Here is an 18,525-nt window from a genome sequence, read left to right as displayed (position 1 = left end):
TAAAGGGTCCAGTCGTGCGTGGGCCATAGGCTGTCGAGGTGCATCAGAGAACCTGATGTGCAAAACTGTTGTTTTGCGGTGTCCAGGGCATACCAAGGCTTGGAGAGGAGGCTGCGCGTCCCACTCCCCTTAATATGTCCAGTCCCAGGGGCCCTACTAATGCCCAAACCATATATTTAATATAAAGAATGGCGGCCACCAATTCCTTTTTTATGTTATTTTTGTGGGAATCCTGTGGGATAAACCACAGATGTTTGGCCCAAACTGGTGTCCCTCTGATGCCAAAGCCCCCCCCCCCCCCCCCAATAAGGCTTTGGGGGGCTGGGTATGTCTAAAATATTTATATATAAACAAGTACTAATCTTTGACTATCTTCGGTGATGGCTACGGAGTTCAACGCCTCCGAGTAGCCAGGTGATTCCTGCTCCGACCCTCAGCAATGGTGGACTGCGCTCGGCGTGCAGCAAGCCGGCGTTACCGGTATCCTGCTGAGTGAGCGCGGCTATGGGGGGTAACAGCGATTGTGGCTTTACCTTTGAAGCGCCGCAGCACAATCCCCGGCTCCTCCGCTTTGGCGGTGCTTTGATGGCGCTTCACTCTCTTTTCCACCGGATTGTTTGAGGGCTCCCGGGCATCTTGTTGCAGTCTTGCTTGGAGGAGGAAGATCGTTGACACCAATGCGAGAAGTGTGTGCCGTCCACTGAGAGCTCCTGCCTCAACGCCTGGGTTCTGACAGGCTCGGACAGAGTCCCGTAGCAGGTGAGGGGGAGCAGGCTGCTGGCGGGTTGAGTTACGGATTGAGCTGTGTTTGCCTGCCCCATTCTGCCCTTGGTCGACGAAAAAAACTGGAGCTGAAGTGTTGTCTATGCTAGTATTTGAAAAGAAATTCTTTGGCAGACAGAAGCACAGTGGCACAGAACTGATGTGGTGCTCATCCCCATCCTGCAGCTGGTTGATGTAAAAAACTGGCGCTGAAGTACTTTCCATAGCAAGGAAGGAGTGCGATTGCCACAGAACTGATTTGGTGATATGGTTACATTCTACTCCCCTTTATTTGCTGATGCCAATTTGAGCAGTCTGCACCGGCCCCTGACAGTTCCTGCATCAACGCCTGAGTTCGGACAGTTTTTTCCCCCTTATTTTGCTTTTTCTGACCTCACAAGGTGCCTTTCTGAATCTCTTCTCTGTGTATACCAACTCCATACTTTATCTTAAGAGAGAACAGATTAATAAAAAGAGGCATAAAAGTCATAAGTGCCAGTAAACCTATTTTTGGGAGTGGAAAGGAGGTACAGAATGGAAAAATTGCTTAATGCTCGCCTTAAAGTTAAAACCCGCTGAGCCCTTGCTAAGGAAGCAAAGGAGGTAGTTCGATTGGCTAGTATTGAGAAAGCCCCCAATCTGCCCGGTCTCGACTCCACACCTGAAAGTTCAGAGGAGGAGGAATTATCTTTCGTCACTTCTTCGGAACAGGTGGGCACGGCGGACGTGGCAGATAGGAACGCTGTTACAGCTATGCCAGAAACACCCCCGCAGGAGAATGCGGGGTCTGAAGATCCTGAAAAGGCAAAAGCGACCAAACAATTTGCACTATTTTTGAAAAAGGCAACGCTGCCATCACCCTCTTTAAGATCCAGCCCAGCATCGAATCTCATAAAGGAGACTTCAGCTGCCATAATATCATCAGCTCCGGCTCCAGTAGCAGACGTGGTCTCTAGGAGTCAGGAAGGGTCGCAAGGTAACCTAAGAGTCAATCCTCCTAAAATCATGAAGACATTTGTGGGACTAACTTCTAGTCAAGATGAGCCGGCCTCCTTAATTATGTCAACCATGCAGTCCGAGAGACAGGTGGGGGATAGGTACATCAAAAGCATCTGGTCAGACAGTTACCATCTCCGGTGACCCCGGTATATGGTTGACTCCCCAAGTCCTTGCAAAGATTCCACAACAGCTCTGGGCCTCGCCACAGGCACAGGTTACCCTGACTAGCCCGATGTCTTCTGAGGGGACTTTGGCAAGGCATTTCTCTCCTACCGTGTACTCTCCGCATAGTTTCCCCAGACCAAATATGGAGTCAACTGATTAATTTCAGGTGAGCATCAAAGATATGCTGAATTTAATCTTTGAGGAAGTCTGTGAGCTGAAGAGATAACAGAAAGCTGAAATTTCCTCTCTTCATCAGCGAAAAATCGAAGAGACTATGTCAAGCCAGCCAATTAGACTCCAGGAGGTTGAAGCTAGGATCTCTGTTCTGGAGGATCGGATGACGATCATAATGGGAGAAGCTAAAGCAGCAGCCAAAAGCAAGAATCTCCTTGAGAACAAATTGGAGGAATTAGAAAATCATTCTCGGAGATCCAACCTCCGGATAGTTGGAATAACAGAAGGTATTGAGGGCTCCCAAACCTTGCAGTGGGTCAACTCAATTATTAAATAAAAAGTCATCCCAGTGTTTGAGGGCGATCTTACCATCACAAGGGCTCATCGTGTTCCTGCCCGCCTGTTTCTTAACTCTACGATGCCTCGAACAATACTGTTAAATTTTGCTGACTATCATGTAAAAGAGAGAATACTGACTAAAGCAATCCAACAAAGACAGTTTGCTGTGAACGAGACTGTAAAATGTCGTATTTTCTCAGATATGACTGCTGTGGTAGCAAGTTGGAGAAAAATATTCGTAAAGATCCTCCATCTGTTTAAAGCCAATGGGGTGCAAGCTTCTATCGCCCAGCAGTCCAAATTAAGAGTATTAGTGAAGGGCAAATTCTTTATGTTCTCGGATTTGGATGAAGCCCAGGAATTATTAAAGGAGATCTCACAGGGCTCAAAGGCTTAGAAAGGATTTTGCCAGATGTACCATATTGGTCATGGTCTGTGTCCTTGGTATAAATTGGGGGGTTAGGAGGGTGAGTTTCCTTGCCTTGCTTCGGGAGGGCAGCAATGTTTGTTAATTGGTTGTTTGATTATAATTTGGGCTGCACACCTTTAAAATATGCAAAATTACATGACACCCAGGTTAAAGGGGAGGGGTGAAATGTGGTTAGCTTGGTTGGTGGGGAGGGGTCATGGGGGTAGTTGGGAGGGCAGGGTGGACTGGGTCAACAGCAGTAAAAGGAGTAAGAGCAAAAGGTACAGATATTACACAATTTGAAGTTCAAGGCTATTTTGCGATTAGAAACCTTGATGGGAACTAACAAATGTAAGATCTTATCAGTCAACGCTAATGGAATTCTAAACAAACAAAAATACGGCGCCCTTATAAAAAGGTTGATATATTTTAATCCCCAAGTGGTGCTCTTTCTGGAGACACATCTACAATCAAATTCTCCTAAATTATTTCTACCCAGGTTTTTTTCTCATGTATTTTTTGCATCAGCGGGTTTGGCCCCGAGAGGAGTTGCCATTTATTTTTCCAGAAAATTATCTTGGGATTTCCTTCAAGTTCAGAGAGATCCACAGGGGAGATGGCTATGGGTAATGGCTAGGTTACAGGGGGGAATCATGAATTTTGTAAATTACTATGGTCCGGTCTCGGATGATACTTCCAGTCTGGTCAAAATTAATGAGCTTTTGAGGTGAGCCCCGGGGCAGCTTATTGTAGGAGGGGATTTTAATTTCATACAGGATTTGAAAAAAGACACTTTAAATAAAAATAAGAAACTACTGAAACCGAACACCAAAAGAATTATGGAAGCCCTTAAACTAGAATACGAATTAGTAGATCTGGTGAAATAGTAATCCAGATAAAACAAATTTTACTTGCTATTCGCATCGTTTTAGAACTGCATCCCAAATTGATTTTTTTCTCATATCAAGATCTCTTCAGGTCTCTGAGATAGATAGCGGGTGTAATCCCTTCCCAGACCACGCTAAAGTTGAGCTTGAAATTGTATTTGGTGGGGAAAACAGAGAGCGGTTCAGGTGGCAGCTGGACCGTACTCTGCTCCAAGATCAGGATTGGGTAGAGGGCTTTAGAGAATGGATCTCCGAATATTTCAAGATTAACGAAAACACTACAGAGCCTTTAACTGTGTGGGGTGGGTTCAAAGTGGCAGCTTGTGGCCAGATCATCGCCTATATGACTGCCCAGGCAAATGGTAGGAGGCTTAAAATAGCCAAGCTACAAACTGCAAAGAATATGCCCTTCAGCTCCAGCCGTATCCCAATCAAGTTGAACAGGTGAGAGCAGCTCGGAGAGACTTTTTTGTATCAGAGGAAATTTGTAGTTCAAAAATGTAGCAGCAAAAGGTGTATGAAGATAGCCAGCTAGTAGGGAAACTTTTGGCAAACACAACAAGAAAAAGACGGGAGTCGGCAATAATATCAAAAGTACGGGACCCCCAGACCGGCCAGGAAGAGGTCAATGGTGATAAGATTCCACAGATTTTTTTAGAACATTTTCACCATATTTATTCCACTGGGTATTTATTGGGGGAAGAACTGATCCAGGATTATTTTTCTAATATAGATATCCTTAAACTTTCAGACAACCGGATCAGTCAATTAGGATCTGATATAAATTCTGCAGAAATATTGACTTCAATTAAAGTAACAGCTGGGGCAAAAGCATGTGGTCAGGATAGCTTCCCTATCGAATTTTATAAAACCTTTTCAAATGAATTGCGGACACCTTTAAAAAAACTAATTATATTAAACAAGGAGGTTTGGTTCCCGCAACCTTTAAAGAAGCGATAATTGTGTTATTTGTTAAAAAAGATAAAAATCCTGAGGTTGTAAACTCCTATAGGCCCATCAGTTGTTTGAATTCGGACTACAAGATTTTAATGACAGTATGGGCGAACGTTTTTTATTTGCTGCCCAGGAGGTAATTCATAATGATCAGACAGGTTTTATATAGGGAAGCTCTATGGCAGCTAAAACTGAGCTTTTAATACAGGCCTTGGACTATTTTAACACCAATTCAACCCCGGCATGTATTATGGTTGATGCTGAAAAAGCATTTGACCTGGTTAATTGGACAACCCTCGGTCAATTCGGTTTCCCAGCTCAGGTTATCGATATGTTACGCAATATTTATCAGGGAGCCTCGGCCCAGGTGTTAATCAACACAAAACTAACAGGATCGATAAAAATAAACCGGGGGACTAGACAGGGCTGTCCACTTTCGCTGCTGCTTTATCCCTTTTTTTAAATAGAACCATTAGTAATTAAAATAAGAAATAATGCTGATATCCTATGCCCTATTCCCAAAATGGCTAAGCTGAAACTTTTCACGGACGAAATTATTTTATATCTGATGCCCAATAAAGAAAATATGGAAAGTGTACAAAGGGAATTCAGAGATTTTGAACAAACTGGGGGCTACAAAATAAATCCTTATAAAACGGAGGTCATTGCCCTCAACACCGATCTAAATCTTCTTCCATCTTGTTTCAGGGTCCAAGCCGCTAATCAAGATCCAGTTAGATATCTTGGGATATTTGTAACTAGCCAGTACCATCAGCTACATTATCTGAATTATACAAGAATGAAAAATAAAATCAAGAGACTCTTAGATCAGTGGCTTTTACTACCTCTTTCACTAGTGGGCAGGGTTTCACGAATCAAAATGTCAATATTACCGCTGCTTATATTTTTATTTAGTAATGTCCCAATAAAAATAAATGTGTCCTTTTTTAAAGAAATGGAAACGATGCTTAGAGGTATTGTCTGGGGGGAAAAAGTATCGAGGGTCAAGCGGTCAGTAGCACAATTATCCATTGCCCAGGGGGGCCTAGTTCTACCCAATTTAAAAACATATTATGAGGCTGCCTTTTTAAATATAGTGGCGGATTGATAGGATCCGAATGCATTCGACATAGCTTCTTCTTTGATAAAATGTTACAAGAAATTGGTTCTCAAACTCAAGTTTTTTTAAAAACCTCCAAACTTCCCAAAAAAACTAGATACAAGACCTTATGGGAATATTCTTTTAGACTTCAGTCCTTTATTAAAAAGACTGGCTCCTCAGGTGTGCAACATCTGAGTTTGAGGGAGTGTACCAGCCTAGGCCTCCCATTAAAGATAAGCCATCTAACAAATTGGGAAAATTGTGGGCTACAGAAGCTAAGCCATTTTGTTATTCAAAATAAGGTGGTTGCTTGGCAAGAGGTGATGACAAGGGCTAACAACCCTAGGAGACCCATCTTTTTTGAATATTTGCAAGTTGTTCACTTTTTAAAACATATTAACGGCCTTTGTGAGTCTCCAAACAAATTGATAGTAGCCCTTTATGGGGCCAAAATCAATGGTATAGGGAACTGGTATAGATTGCTACACCGTCAGGGACATACATGATTGATAGAAAGTCATCTGGGTAAAATAGGCCATGAGACACAATGCGTTGTTTCATGTAAGGACTGGGAGACCCTATGCCACCTAGGAAGCAAATCCCTGCGCGTGGACAATTTTAAAAGGATGGCTTTTTTTTGTCGCTGGCTTGCCTATTTGACTCCGTAGGCCTTAGGGGAAAAGATATCCGGAGGTCGAAAATAAGTGTTTTAGATGTCAAGCAAATTGTCAGGGCGGGTGGCACCATATTTTCTTTACCTGTCCACGGTTAGAGTCCTTTTGGGAGGCAAATTTTGCGGACCTAGAGCCTCGGAACGATAATTGACAAGCTCACCATGAAATCACAGATCAACGCCGTCTCCTCAAACTGCTTCCTCACTGCGCATACTACTTAAGACCTTTAAGTGGCTACCTCGACCCACAAGACGGACTGTGACAAGCCCTCATCACCAGCAATGCCCTCTATGTAGGAATCTCTGCACACCACCTACAGAGACTCCAGAACACACAGAAAGCCACAGTAAGACTCATCCTCGCCTTCGCAGAGGATCTCACATCACACCCACCTCAGGAAACTCCACTGGCTCCCTGTACAGAAGAGATGCAAATTCAAGCTGCTGATCTACGCACACAAGGATCTACACAACCAAGGACCCACCTACATTAACCACCTGAACTTCCACCAACCATCGAGAAGACTATGCTCTGCCTCCCTTTCACTTGCCCATACTTTCCCTATGGGCAAGTGAAAGGGACAAAGGTTGACAAAGTGAACCTCATGAGCATCCGGCAACGGGGTCTGGCAATTAGTTTTTGTCACTGGTCCGGACCCTCTTAATAATCTACTTTGGATCTCCGTCAACGGAGATCCGAAGCAACCAAGTAGGTTAATACGAGGTTCACTTTGTCAATCACAAAAGTAGACCTCGGGAGAGCATTAACCCTCTACCTATAATGCACCTTAACGAGTGCAGCACATAATTGGTCTTCCTTATTTTATTTGTTGACCATTCACTTTATGCATATAAGTCCTGAAGAAAGCCAGTGTAGTTTCAAGGCCTGACTGAAACATGTCGACCGCAATGGATGTTGGAGACCATTACTAACTCCAGATACATCCGCCTTGTTTTCATTACTGCCTAAGGCCCACTTATTAAATAGCCCCGTGGGTAAAGGGACCCGAGGACAGTTTTTAACGCACACTCTCACACAATCACAGCACACTCACTCCTCAAAAACCTGCTCCGCTGTAAACAGGCATCGTAGCACACCGGTGCACGCTCGGTACCACTGGGTGAGGCCTGATGATGAAACATGCCACCAACTAGGTTGGTGGGTGAGGGCTTTAAAAAAAAAGTTTTTCTTTCCCAGACAAACCACACAGCTCTTAAACATTAGCTAGCCCTCCTTGATTGCATGTAAAACTTCTTTATGCCAGGTTGGCATGAGTTGCCCATGAGACCTGGCTGGGGGGATTTCTTGGAACACCACTAGAACTAAGCAAATGGGTAGAACATGTTGAGATCAATGGCAGAACACCAATGTCTGCTTTATATCGGTCGTTGTGTAATGCTAGAATTAGGACATAAGAGCTAAATGGAAAAGGAACGTGGGCCACCATATTAAAGATGTCTAGTCGAACAAAATAACGAGGTACCTTAAAGGAGGCTAAGAGCAATGCTAGGTATCCCAGTTAAATTATTTGTTTACATTGGGCATATTGCACTACAGAAATGCCTATTAAAATGTATCTGTCACAACACAAACTTCTCTGCATGTCAAAAAGGAGATATTGATGTTATGCAGAGGATTTGAAACGGTTAGGTAGTAAGGTTTTTTTAGAATGCAGTGGTGGCACATCTCACAGGTGCCGTTGGTAACATGATTACAAATATGACTAAACATGTTTCTTTGCTGGAGCTGCACCAGAGACAAAAGTAGGGGAGACGGAGAGGCAGGATCATTACTCTCTCCTTGCCAAAAGTTGCATTGCTATTCATTAAATACAAGGACCAGAATTGTTGCTTGATACATGTGAGAAACACAGCAATGAGTGGCTTTTGAAAGAAATTCAAATAAGAGCTGTTCGGATAGATGACAAGCTGTCAGAAGATTTGCATGACTGGAGCAGGTTGACACATTATAAAGGAGACTGAGGAGGACACAAATAGCCTTCAAAGTAGTCTGTTACATATCCCATTGAGACTATAAAATATCACTAGCCACCCATTATCACTTCATGTTTTATTTCTCTCTCCCCATCACTATGCCTTTCTCTATTTTTTAATTTTGGGGAAAATACAAATCACGTTAAAAAAAAGAATGTATTTTGCCTAACTACATTTCAGAGACTGAAATAGAGTCTGGATGGAATTATTCACATCTGAAGCAGATTACTGAAGGGATGAGAATATTGATGGGCAGCAAAAAACTCGCTTCCACGCACACAATACTCACTATGCTTGGCAGACTCGCTGTCCTCAAGGTTCATCCTTTTTAGGGTTGAGCCTGTGAGAGCTTGCGCTAGCGTATGGGTCTCTCTTGCCAGACTACTGTTTACAAAAAGGGCATGAGGCCCGCCAATTGTTTGCCATTTGTCAGCTTCTGCGTCACTCTTTTTTGCAGCCGTCTTAATTCGCCAGTGCAGCCGAAATAGCACTTCCGGCACTTGCTGTGGAGCAGGGACCAAACACAAATTGATTTAATCAGTGCCCGTCCACTACTCCCGAGGTGATTCAGGTACTATTTCTTGCTTTTTTTTTCTGCCCCTCCATACATTTTCATATCCAAGTGTAATTTATTTTGGCTTTGAGTCCCGAGTGCCAGAATCGGCTGTGGGGCTAAGGTACGTGACCATTCAGCAGCTGTACTTCCCTTTTTTTTGTTTGCCTCACCAAATGTTTTTGTATAGAAGAATAATTTGTCATGGCTTTGAGTCCTGACTGCCGTTGTCGGCTGCAGGGTTACGGTATATGATCATTGTCAGACAACTGCGGCAACCCAATGGCTTCCTTTGCTTCATTTAGTCTTATTGTGGTGATATTGAATGAGGGGTTCAGTATGGTCATCATTTGTTATACCGTACTTCTGCCAAAGTGCTTTAATGGAGTATTTTTAGTGACCGGTTATTTTTACTCAGTCATAACATTGAGTCTCTTTTTATCAGGCTTTGAAGGATGAAGGGTTCAGTCCACCGTGCCACGATTCGAACCTTGTACATTCAGCTCGCTGGGCTATTTTTCCAGTATTTAATAACACTGCTGAAAAGAGCACTTTGACAGAAGCATCCAGTTACTCCCTGTAGAGATTAAGATTATTCGCTCTACATTCCGTATTTTATGAAGACGTAGACAAGGCATCATGGCACAGTGTTGCTCAGTGAGCTGGGATTAAATGTGATCAGGAACGCTCAAGACTGTCCTTAATAAGCATTGGCAAGGGCAATTAGTGCATTAATGTGTTCTGACCATGTTTTACAGCTGCACAGCATGGTCAAAAGTGAAGGGGAAAAAAAGCACTATGATGCAGTCATCACACTTTTTTCCTTTACTTTCAGTCATGATGCTCAGTAGTCGCTTTGCTGTACAGCATGGCTAAACAAAACATTGACAAAACCAAGAGCTCATATGCTGGCGAGAACTATTGACTTTGCCAATGCTTGTTCTTCTATGGTATGTCATTCTTTGAAAAGGACAATTTGATGTGGAACGGCACACATTATTTGTAAATAAGTTGTGGGCTGACTGGAGGAAATGGATCTTGCAGTGGAATTTGTGTGGGTTTCTGGGCAGTGTCCCAGGGAGTCGAATTTTTTGAAGATGTAATAAGTATGCTATGATGTTTTGAATAGATCCGTCTAGATGATTTTTATTGTTGTGACAATATATTACAAAGTGTTTTCACTTGGCTGCATAGCATGCTCTAGCGGTTGGACATCTAGCCTCTTTTATGACGTTCATACAGTCAGGAGGAAGGTTAAGATATCAGAATTCTAGGATTTCAGGAGCCAGATCGCAAGGTTGAGTTGAGATGGGTCAGAGTGTCTGATCTCTCCACGGTTCTGGGTTAAAAGGCATGGAGCTAGGTATAGCTTTTGGTGCGGCACTACAGACCGTTGTAGCAGTGTAGTGTACCATGTCTGTCTGGCCCACGTTGGAGCAACTAGGATAAGGGTTAAAGAATGCTGCTGTAGTTTGCGTACTACTAGTGGCATAAGTGGTAGAGGCAGAAAAGCATATGCAAATTTCCCTGACCAGTTCATCCATATCGCATTGCCTTTGGACAGTGGGTGTGGATATCTGGCAGTGAAGCTTGGGCATTTGGCGTTTTCGTGGCTGGCAAAGAGGTCTATATGAGGTTGTCCCCACATCTGAAAGAATGGTTGAAGAATTTGGGGATAAAGTTCCCACTCGTGGATCTGTTGTGTCTGACGACTTAACAGATCTGCTATGGTGTTTTGTACTCCTGGAACATGTTGGGCTAAGAGGAATATGTTTTGAGGTATAGCCCACCGCCATATGTTTTGTGCTAGCTGAGAGAGTTGCAGGGAGTGTGTTCCGCCCTGTTTCTGTATGTAATACATGGCTGTCATGTTGTCTGTACGGACTAACACAGCTTTGTTTGTTACTTGCTTTTGGGAAGCTTTTAATGCTAGGAATATGGCTAGTAACACTAGGTCTGTTAATTGACCTTGAGCCTGGTTCCATTGGCGTGCTAAGCACTCTTGGAGAGGACGCATTTGAAGTGTTGCATGGGGCACTATGAAAATGCAAGAGGCCATCAGCCCTATGAGCTGCATGAACACTCGTGCTGGAAGGGAGTGTGGTGGCTCAAACTTTGTGAGAATAGCTTGCATGCTGGGTATCCTTACCGGATTGGGATAAGCTAGCACTGTTGAGGTGTTTATTGTGGCACAGAGGTATTGTTGTACTTTGGATGGTTGCAGATGGGACTTGGTATGGTTTATAGTGAACCCTAAGTTGTGAAGCAGTTGGATAGTGGCATGAGTGTGTTCTACACACTGGTTGTAGGAGCTGGCTTTTATGAGCCAGTCATCCAGATATGGGAAGACGTGGATGTGCTGTCTTCGTAAATGTGCTGCCACTACTGCTAGGCACTTGGTGAATACTCTTGGTGCTATTGTGACTCCGAGTGGGAGTACTTTGAATTGGTAGTGCTGTCCGTTTATTACAAATCTGAGATACTTCTTGTGAGCTATGTGAATGGGAATGTGGAAGTATGCGTCCTTGAGATCTAGAGTAGCAAGGAAGTCGTTTTGTAACAGAAGAGGAAGGACTTGTTGGAGTGTGACCATGTGAAAATGGTCTGACTGTATGTATATGTTTAGAGGTCTGAGGTCTACAATAGGCCTTATAGAGCCGTCCTTCTTTGGGATAAGAATGTATAGGGAGTAGACGCCCTTGTTTTGTTGGTGCAGAGGAACAGGTTCTATTGCACCTTTTTCCAGTAGAGATATTACTTCTTGCTTTAGCAGTGATAGATGCTCTTGTGACATTGGTCGCTGTTTGAGCGGTATGTTGGGGGGGGGGGGGGGGGGGGGGGGGGGGAATGATGTTAGTTCTAGACAGTACATTGATTGAATAATTTGTCGCACCCACCTGTCTGATGTGATGTTGGTCCAGGCCGGAAGGAATTTTTGTACTCTTGCCCCCCCCCCACAGGAATGGAATGGTGGGGAGGAAGTGGAGGAAAGTCATTGGGTCGGGGTGGAGGCAGGGTGGTAGTTGTTGATTTTGCCTCTGCCTTCGCTGTTGTTACCCCTATATCCCCCTCTATGGTAGCCCTTAGTGAATGTGAATTGGCTAGGGGTCTTATAGGAAGTGGAGGGGCTATCGGAGCAGTAGCCTCTTGTGTTGCCTCTGTATGATGAGCGATGAAAATAACGTCTGGGAGCTTGCAACTGCAAGGCTTCCATAGATTTAGCTGTGTCGGTGTCTTTTTTCATTTTTTCTAAAGATACATCGACATTAGGGCCAAATAGGTGTTTCTCATCAAATGGCTGATTGAGGATGGAATTTTATACTTCAGGTTTGAAACCGGAAATACATAGCCACGCATGCCTATGCAAGAGTACACTGGTGTTAATTGCCCTTGAGGCAGTATCTGCAGCATCTAGGGAACAACGAATGGAAGTGTTGGTGATATTTTTACCTTCCTGTAGGAGTTCATTGGCCCTATTTTTGTATTTATCTGGTAGATGCTGCATTATGGATTCCAGGTCATCATAATGTGCCCTATCATATCTTGCCAATAGCGCTTGAGTATTGGCAATGAGCCATATGTTAGCTGCCTGTGACGCTGTCCGCTTGCAGGAAGTGTCAAGGAGTTTAGATTCCTTATCTGGTGGTGAGACCTCACCTGATGTTTGTGAATTGGCACGTTTACGTGCGTTAGAAAATTCCAAGGAATCTAGCGGTGCTGGGCCTCTAATGTAAACTGGATCTGTAGGGGCAGCTTTGTATTTTTTCTCAATGCAGGGGTTGAGGACTCGAGCCCTGACAGGTTCTTTAAATACCTCTGTTGAATGCATAATGACCCACTTAAGCATTGGCAAAATGGAAGTAGACCTTTGTGAAGTGTCAAAAGTGTCCAATAAGAAATCTTCCTCCACAGTGTCTGTGGTCAAGTCGACCCCATGGTATTGGGCAGCCCTATGGACTAGCAGGTTAAAACCTATAGTGTCCTCTGGGGGGGAAGGCCTGGAGGGATATACATCATCTTGAGGGACGTAAGGCACATCAGGGGTGGTATAATCATCCCATCGATTAGGTGATTGAGGGGGACTATTGGTCCCTACTGGGTCATGTGCCCCCCCCAACCTGTGTCATCAGAGTCAGTATCTACATAATCATCTGGATTAGGGGATGGTGTAAGAGAATGATGTGGTGGAGGAGGAGGAAGAGTATGGGGAGGTGGTGGAGAAGGGACCGTTAATGGAGAGGTTACAATGTCTCTTCTTTGGAAGAGGAGGAGGTGCTGGCGCCTCTAGTGGTCTCTTCTTGGAGCTAAGAGTATGTTGGCCAGTCTTAGGATCCTTTACAAGAGTCTTTTAAGTAGGATCTGGTGCAAAAGGCTCTTTTGTGGAGGGTAAATCCTTCGGTGTCGAAGTTCTCGGTTCCGGGGGGTTTTCGGCTCCGAAGCATGGGAGTCGGGACCCTTTAGGCAGTTTTTTACGAGTGCGGTTTTGACGTCGATGAGCCAGTGCCAGTCTTCGGCGCAGAGTGCTTGGGTGTTGAAGCTGTCGGCGTGAATGAGGAAGATGGCTTCTTTTTCGGTGTCGGTATGGGATCGACACCGGGAACAGGCTGACTCGAACCTGAGCCACCTGAAGGCTTAGAAGGCTTCTTTGCCGGGCCCGAAGGCGGGGCATGGGAAGCCGTCTCTCTGTGTGCACCTGGGCCCGAAGGTGTGGGTGTGACCGAAGCCTTTTTGGAGGGTGTCTAGGAAGGGTTGGGCCGACGTGTGTACTTCTGACCCGTTGAGCTGGAGTGATGTCCTCAACGTCCAAGTCTTCGGCATCAAAGGAGCTGGTTCTTTCTTCGGCCCACTGCTGTTCTTGCATGTCAACGCCCTCTTCAAAGATGTCGTCCGGGATCGAAGCTGACAAGCACGTCATGGTTCTTCGAGCTAGTCGATCCCGAATAGTCTTCTTGGAGCAGAAGGAGGCACAAGTGGAACAGTCTTTGGCCTCGTGCTCCGGGGAGAGGCAAAGGTTGCAAACCTTATGTAGATCGGTGTGGGGAAACTTCGACCCACATTGAGGACACTTCTTGAATGGCGTCCTTTCCATGAGCCAGAGAGTAAGGCCTAGGTAGGCATCAAGGCCTTCGTTGACGACCGGAATCGAAGACTTCGAAGTTGTGAAGAGTTGCGTCGATGGGGACTGCGATCGAAACAATACCGTTGAACTGGGTGAGGATTGCACGCCGAAGGAAATTCAGTGCCAAACCGGAGCGCAGGAAACACATCTGAGCACGATGGCAGAAAAAAATAATCTGAGGATGGAGTTGATGCCCATGCGTAATGTGGTCCAAAGGAGGAGTCACCTATCTCGTGGCTTGAAAGAACTTTTCAGGACAAAAATAAACTGCAAACATCCGGGCCCAACACTACGTGATGATTTATGCACAGTGTGTAATCTGCAGCTCATATGCCTCAAACCTATATTTTTCAAAACTGTAACAAAAGCATTAGAAAACAATTGTATAATACGTCCTCCTAAGTACCGCCCTACAGTACCAGCAGCACGTGGTCAATCTGCAAAGTGAAATGGTACTTTTGGCTAACAAATATAGTGCCTCGTACACAAACTTGGAACTGCTTCCATGGTAATAATGCCCTTGCTCGGAGGGTTGAAATCAGTTCAGCTTTAGTCATTAACTTTTCACAAACGAGCTCATTTTCCTTTACAGTTTTGCTTACAGCTCCTCATCCAAATCAAATTGTTTTTAGGTAGGGTCTGTTGAATTTAATATTTGTGGGTGAATGTCTTCCTACCTGATTGTTGGGGTCTGTGAGGTATCTCAGAACAATAGGCATGAGGTATTCGGAGAACGCCATGGGAAAGTTTGGTCGGCTCTCTTGCAAAAAAATGCCAATAGGTGGAATTTGTTCCATCAACTCTGTCCGCACTGAAGCCTCTGTGGAGGAACAAAGAAAAATGTTACAGTTTAAAGTTCGATTTTCAATGAATTGCAAATAACTTTGACTTATTCATTTTTAATGTGGATGGCGGGGGAAGCTCTTCAAACGCAGACTTATCATTTAATTATTCCCTCCTCTTCTGGAGGGCAAAGCGGGCAGATAAGCACGGGTTTCCAGCACTCCCCTACCAGCACAGTGCATTCCCCACTTAGGCCTCACTGTCAGTGCCAGCCATGTGCATAGAGGTACCATCATTTGAATGATGCTCCAATCTATACTGAGGTTGAGTCAGACCAGATATATAGATTGCAGTCAACTAAAGACTTGTTGTGGCCACTGGGAGCAAGTGAACTTCTGCTGTGCCCTGCCAGGGTGTATGGGGCCCATACTTTTTTTCATGTAGAAGGACAAGTTTATATTAATTTGGTAGCGGTCGAAATGCCATGATGGAAAATGATTACTTTATGTGGGCCATCGCCACCAAAGCAAACAAACCTAGCAGAGCCTTCTGATATATTCTAATGTGTACAGAGAGGTTCACTTTAAGAGTGCCACAGGCTCGTCACTACCTAAAGAGCATCTGTGCCTATTTAATGGCTCCGGGTAGTGAGCATCAACGCTGTACTGAGGCAGAGGTCAGCTCAGAGATCTTTTTTGATTAATTTTTGCCGCATAGCAGAAATATAAAGGTTAAAGAAATTAACTTACATTTGTCAAGCAAAAAATTAAGCGGCAAGATACGAGTGGGGCTCATTAGGGTAAGACTCCTGACCTTTCAAAGATGCTTTCCAAGCATCATTCCACACAGACATGTGTATCAAATTCTGGTTAAATCTCAGCAGACCTGGATTAGGCTACTCTTTTCTGGCTTTTTTGTTAACTATTTTCTATTTAAATTCTGTGCAATGTTGAAAATAACTAAACATTTTTGATCAACATCCGCAAAAACAAATCCAAAGTTGCCCATTTATTGTCAGTTTTACTTTTATTCTTTTAAGTTAAAAGTCGTGCCCTCTGGCAAGGATGATACCACTTCAAGCTCATATGTTCCTATCTAAGGAATTTTTATGTTCACATTTCTTTATTGATTTTACGAGAAGAAAACAATATATAATAACAGAACAAATAAAGAGTGTCATATAGTACGTAGGGTAGCTTATAAAAAGGGATAATACATTAGGCACATGCTGCTGACAAGAAGAAACAGTGGCCAGAGAAGTATACAAATTAGTTGACTAATAACAGCCAAGCCATTTATCATCACTCAGTATATTAGACTGGACAGAGTCACCACCAATACTTCTGCACTGAGATAGTACTAACAACAAACACTCCTTTTCTAAACTGTAAGGCCAAAAAAAAGATCGGAGGAAATTAGGCACAAACCGGACTTAAATCTGCAGGGGCATCTTAGTCCTTTATCTTTCTTGTTCCTGGTAATGGCGGCTTGGCTTGGGTCTGGTAAGGGGCCAGGAGAACACATGACACATTCCTGTGCTAATAAGGAAGAAACAGGAAAAGGAGCCCAGATCCGCACTGAAAATTTGAAACTACCTACCTAAAAGATGTGCTGCAGAAGATGTTCTTCAAACTTAACAAACCGTTGAGGAGGGATGATTCAAGGGGTCTGGTGAAAAGGGTGGGCATATACCCTTTTTACAATTTAAATAACCATTAGTCCAATGTAATGACTTCCAGGCTTTCAGAAAGCAGGAAATCAGCCGTCCTTTGGGAAACACAATCTCCCTCTTGCAACAACTTGAGACTCAGAGGAAGACTGCGGCTCTCCCTGCCTTAAATGCTCCAGGGCTACATGTGCTTTGTCTCTGAAGAGACATACCAGGACAATTCAAAGTCGTAATATAGATTGATAAATGTGGCCTGTACATCCGCCGAAAAGCATGCCAATGTAAATCAAGCACGCACACACAGAGAACTAAACAAGTCCATGGCCCTAACTACCGAATGCGCAGTGTCCAGTTCTGCTCTTATGATGTGTTGAGATTCATCTTAACCACCACGGACCGATTCGCTGAAGTGGTATTTGGGATGCTGCTGCAGAGGTTGAGTACTACCATGTCCAATAAGGTAAGCAACGTCAAACAAGGCATACAGCAAGTAGGTAATGAATTGCCAAGCTTCTACCTGATAAGGAATTTTTGTACCCAAGATACTCTAGATTCTCAGGCTCCCTGTCTGGTGGATGCGATGGAAATGTCCTGGGATTTTGCAACACACACAAAGACACTGGAACAACAAGATTTTCTGCAGATATGTGGGCCAATGGGAACAGCATATCTCCCGGGGCTGGCCTGTATCTTTGGGCCACAGATTTTTTCACTGCAGGGATGGTTGCTGGTTTGTCCCATGTTTCTCTAATACGCACCATAAAGTGTTGTTGAATGGCAAAAGTGGCTCTGCTTATGAAGTTGTGAACTCAGGAACTTCCAAAGTATTCAAATTCAGCTCCACTGATGGCAGGGGTAGTTCAAGGAGCACCGCTGCCTTTTTAAAAACATTTGTATGCCTTCCTGCACAGGTCCAGCCTGGCCTGTCCACAGAACTAAGTAAATATCCAGGGAGGCGTCCAGATGGGTTGAATTTTTCAGTGCCAGAAGTCAGCAGGCTCCAGAGAATGAAGTGGGAATAACTGGTCACCACTATAATCTGTACCTGGGATTGTCCTTATGGCATCTCCAGTGAATCAGAATCAGAGACAAAAAGCTTGTGCATTCTTTGCTGCACACCTCTTCTAATCCTGTATTGCTCTTCCACCGATCATTCTAAGGGCCTCTCTTCTTGAATTATGAAACTTAAATGTCCTGGTCAGTGCCTCCTGCTGAGGAGCTGCTGACAGCTGTGGAGATGGTGCTGGACTAGCACAATTCTTATGGAACAGCGGTGATGGTCTGCACTTTGGGAGAACCCCCCATGGGAAAGCAACCTGGGCCCCACAGAGTCCCAGGGGTCCAAAAGGCACTTAAGAGGGGGTAAGCACTTCTAAATGTGACTGTGAAGGAAGAGTGTGGGATCCGTACCAGGCAGGAACTCAGGATAGCTCAACACCAGCATTGCTGGCGGAATCGTGTTGGCAGACCCACAAAAGTGGAGGAGGATCCAGAGGTTGGGTGATCTCCACAAACTATGCTCTGAAGATGAAGATTTGATCTAGACCACGACTACAGTTAGGGCCAACTGTTGTCCAGGGTTCAGGTCATGTACTGCTTGGCCACACTCTCTTTAATGGTCTTAGGAAGCATGGTGCAGCACTGGTCACAGGAACGAAAATCATTCCTAGAACTCGGGCACAGCAGACAAACATCATGCAGGTTGGTGATGGATATCAGTTTGTCGCAGGTGTGTCAGAGCTTAAATCCGGACTTTTTGGGGCACTAAAAGTTTTGCAATAGAAAAATTCTGAAGAGAAACTTCTGTGCGCAGCTCTGGATCTGCATCAAAGGGTGTGGAAAAAACAGGAACTGGAGACAGAGAACCTGAGTGGGTGCAATATGGTTTCAGCGATGTCACCATGACCTCACCCGTCGTGATGGACCCTGCTCCACCCACCAA

The 18,525-nt window shown here is 44.4% G+C and overlaps 1 protein-coding gene across 2 annotated transcripts in view; it reads right to left on the bottom strand.

Annotated features, from left to right (window-relative positions):
• The window catches only part of LOC147668845 (serine/threonine-protein phosphatase 4 regulatory subunit 1-like), a 365,836-nt gene that overhangs the window by 194,256 nt on the left and 153,055 nt on the right, over window positions 1-18,525 (bottom strand). For both annotated transcript variants that reach the window (XM_086948406.1, XM_086948404.1), the window contains one exon: window positions 14,809-14,951. In XM_086948406.1, the coding sequence (XP_086804532.1) occupies window positions 14,809-14,951 (143 nt within the window). The remainder of the gene's footprint in view (window positions 1-14,808; window positions 14,952-18,525) is intronic.

The sequence above is a fragment of the Lissotriton vulgaris genome, unplaced genomic scaffold (genome assembly GCF_964263255.1).
Source record: "Lissotriton vulgaris unplaced genomic scaffold, aLisVul1.2 SCAFFOLD_271, whole genome shotgun sequence".
NCBI classification, from domain to species: Eukaryota; Metazoa; Chordata; class Amphibia; order Caudata; family Salamandridae; genus Lissotriton; species Lissotriton vulgaris.
Note: the sequence above shows the minus strand (reverse complement) of the source record. Positions and strands in the feature narration are given on the sequence as shown.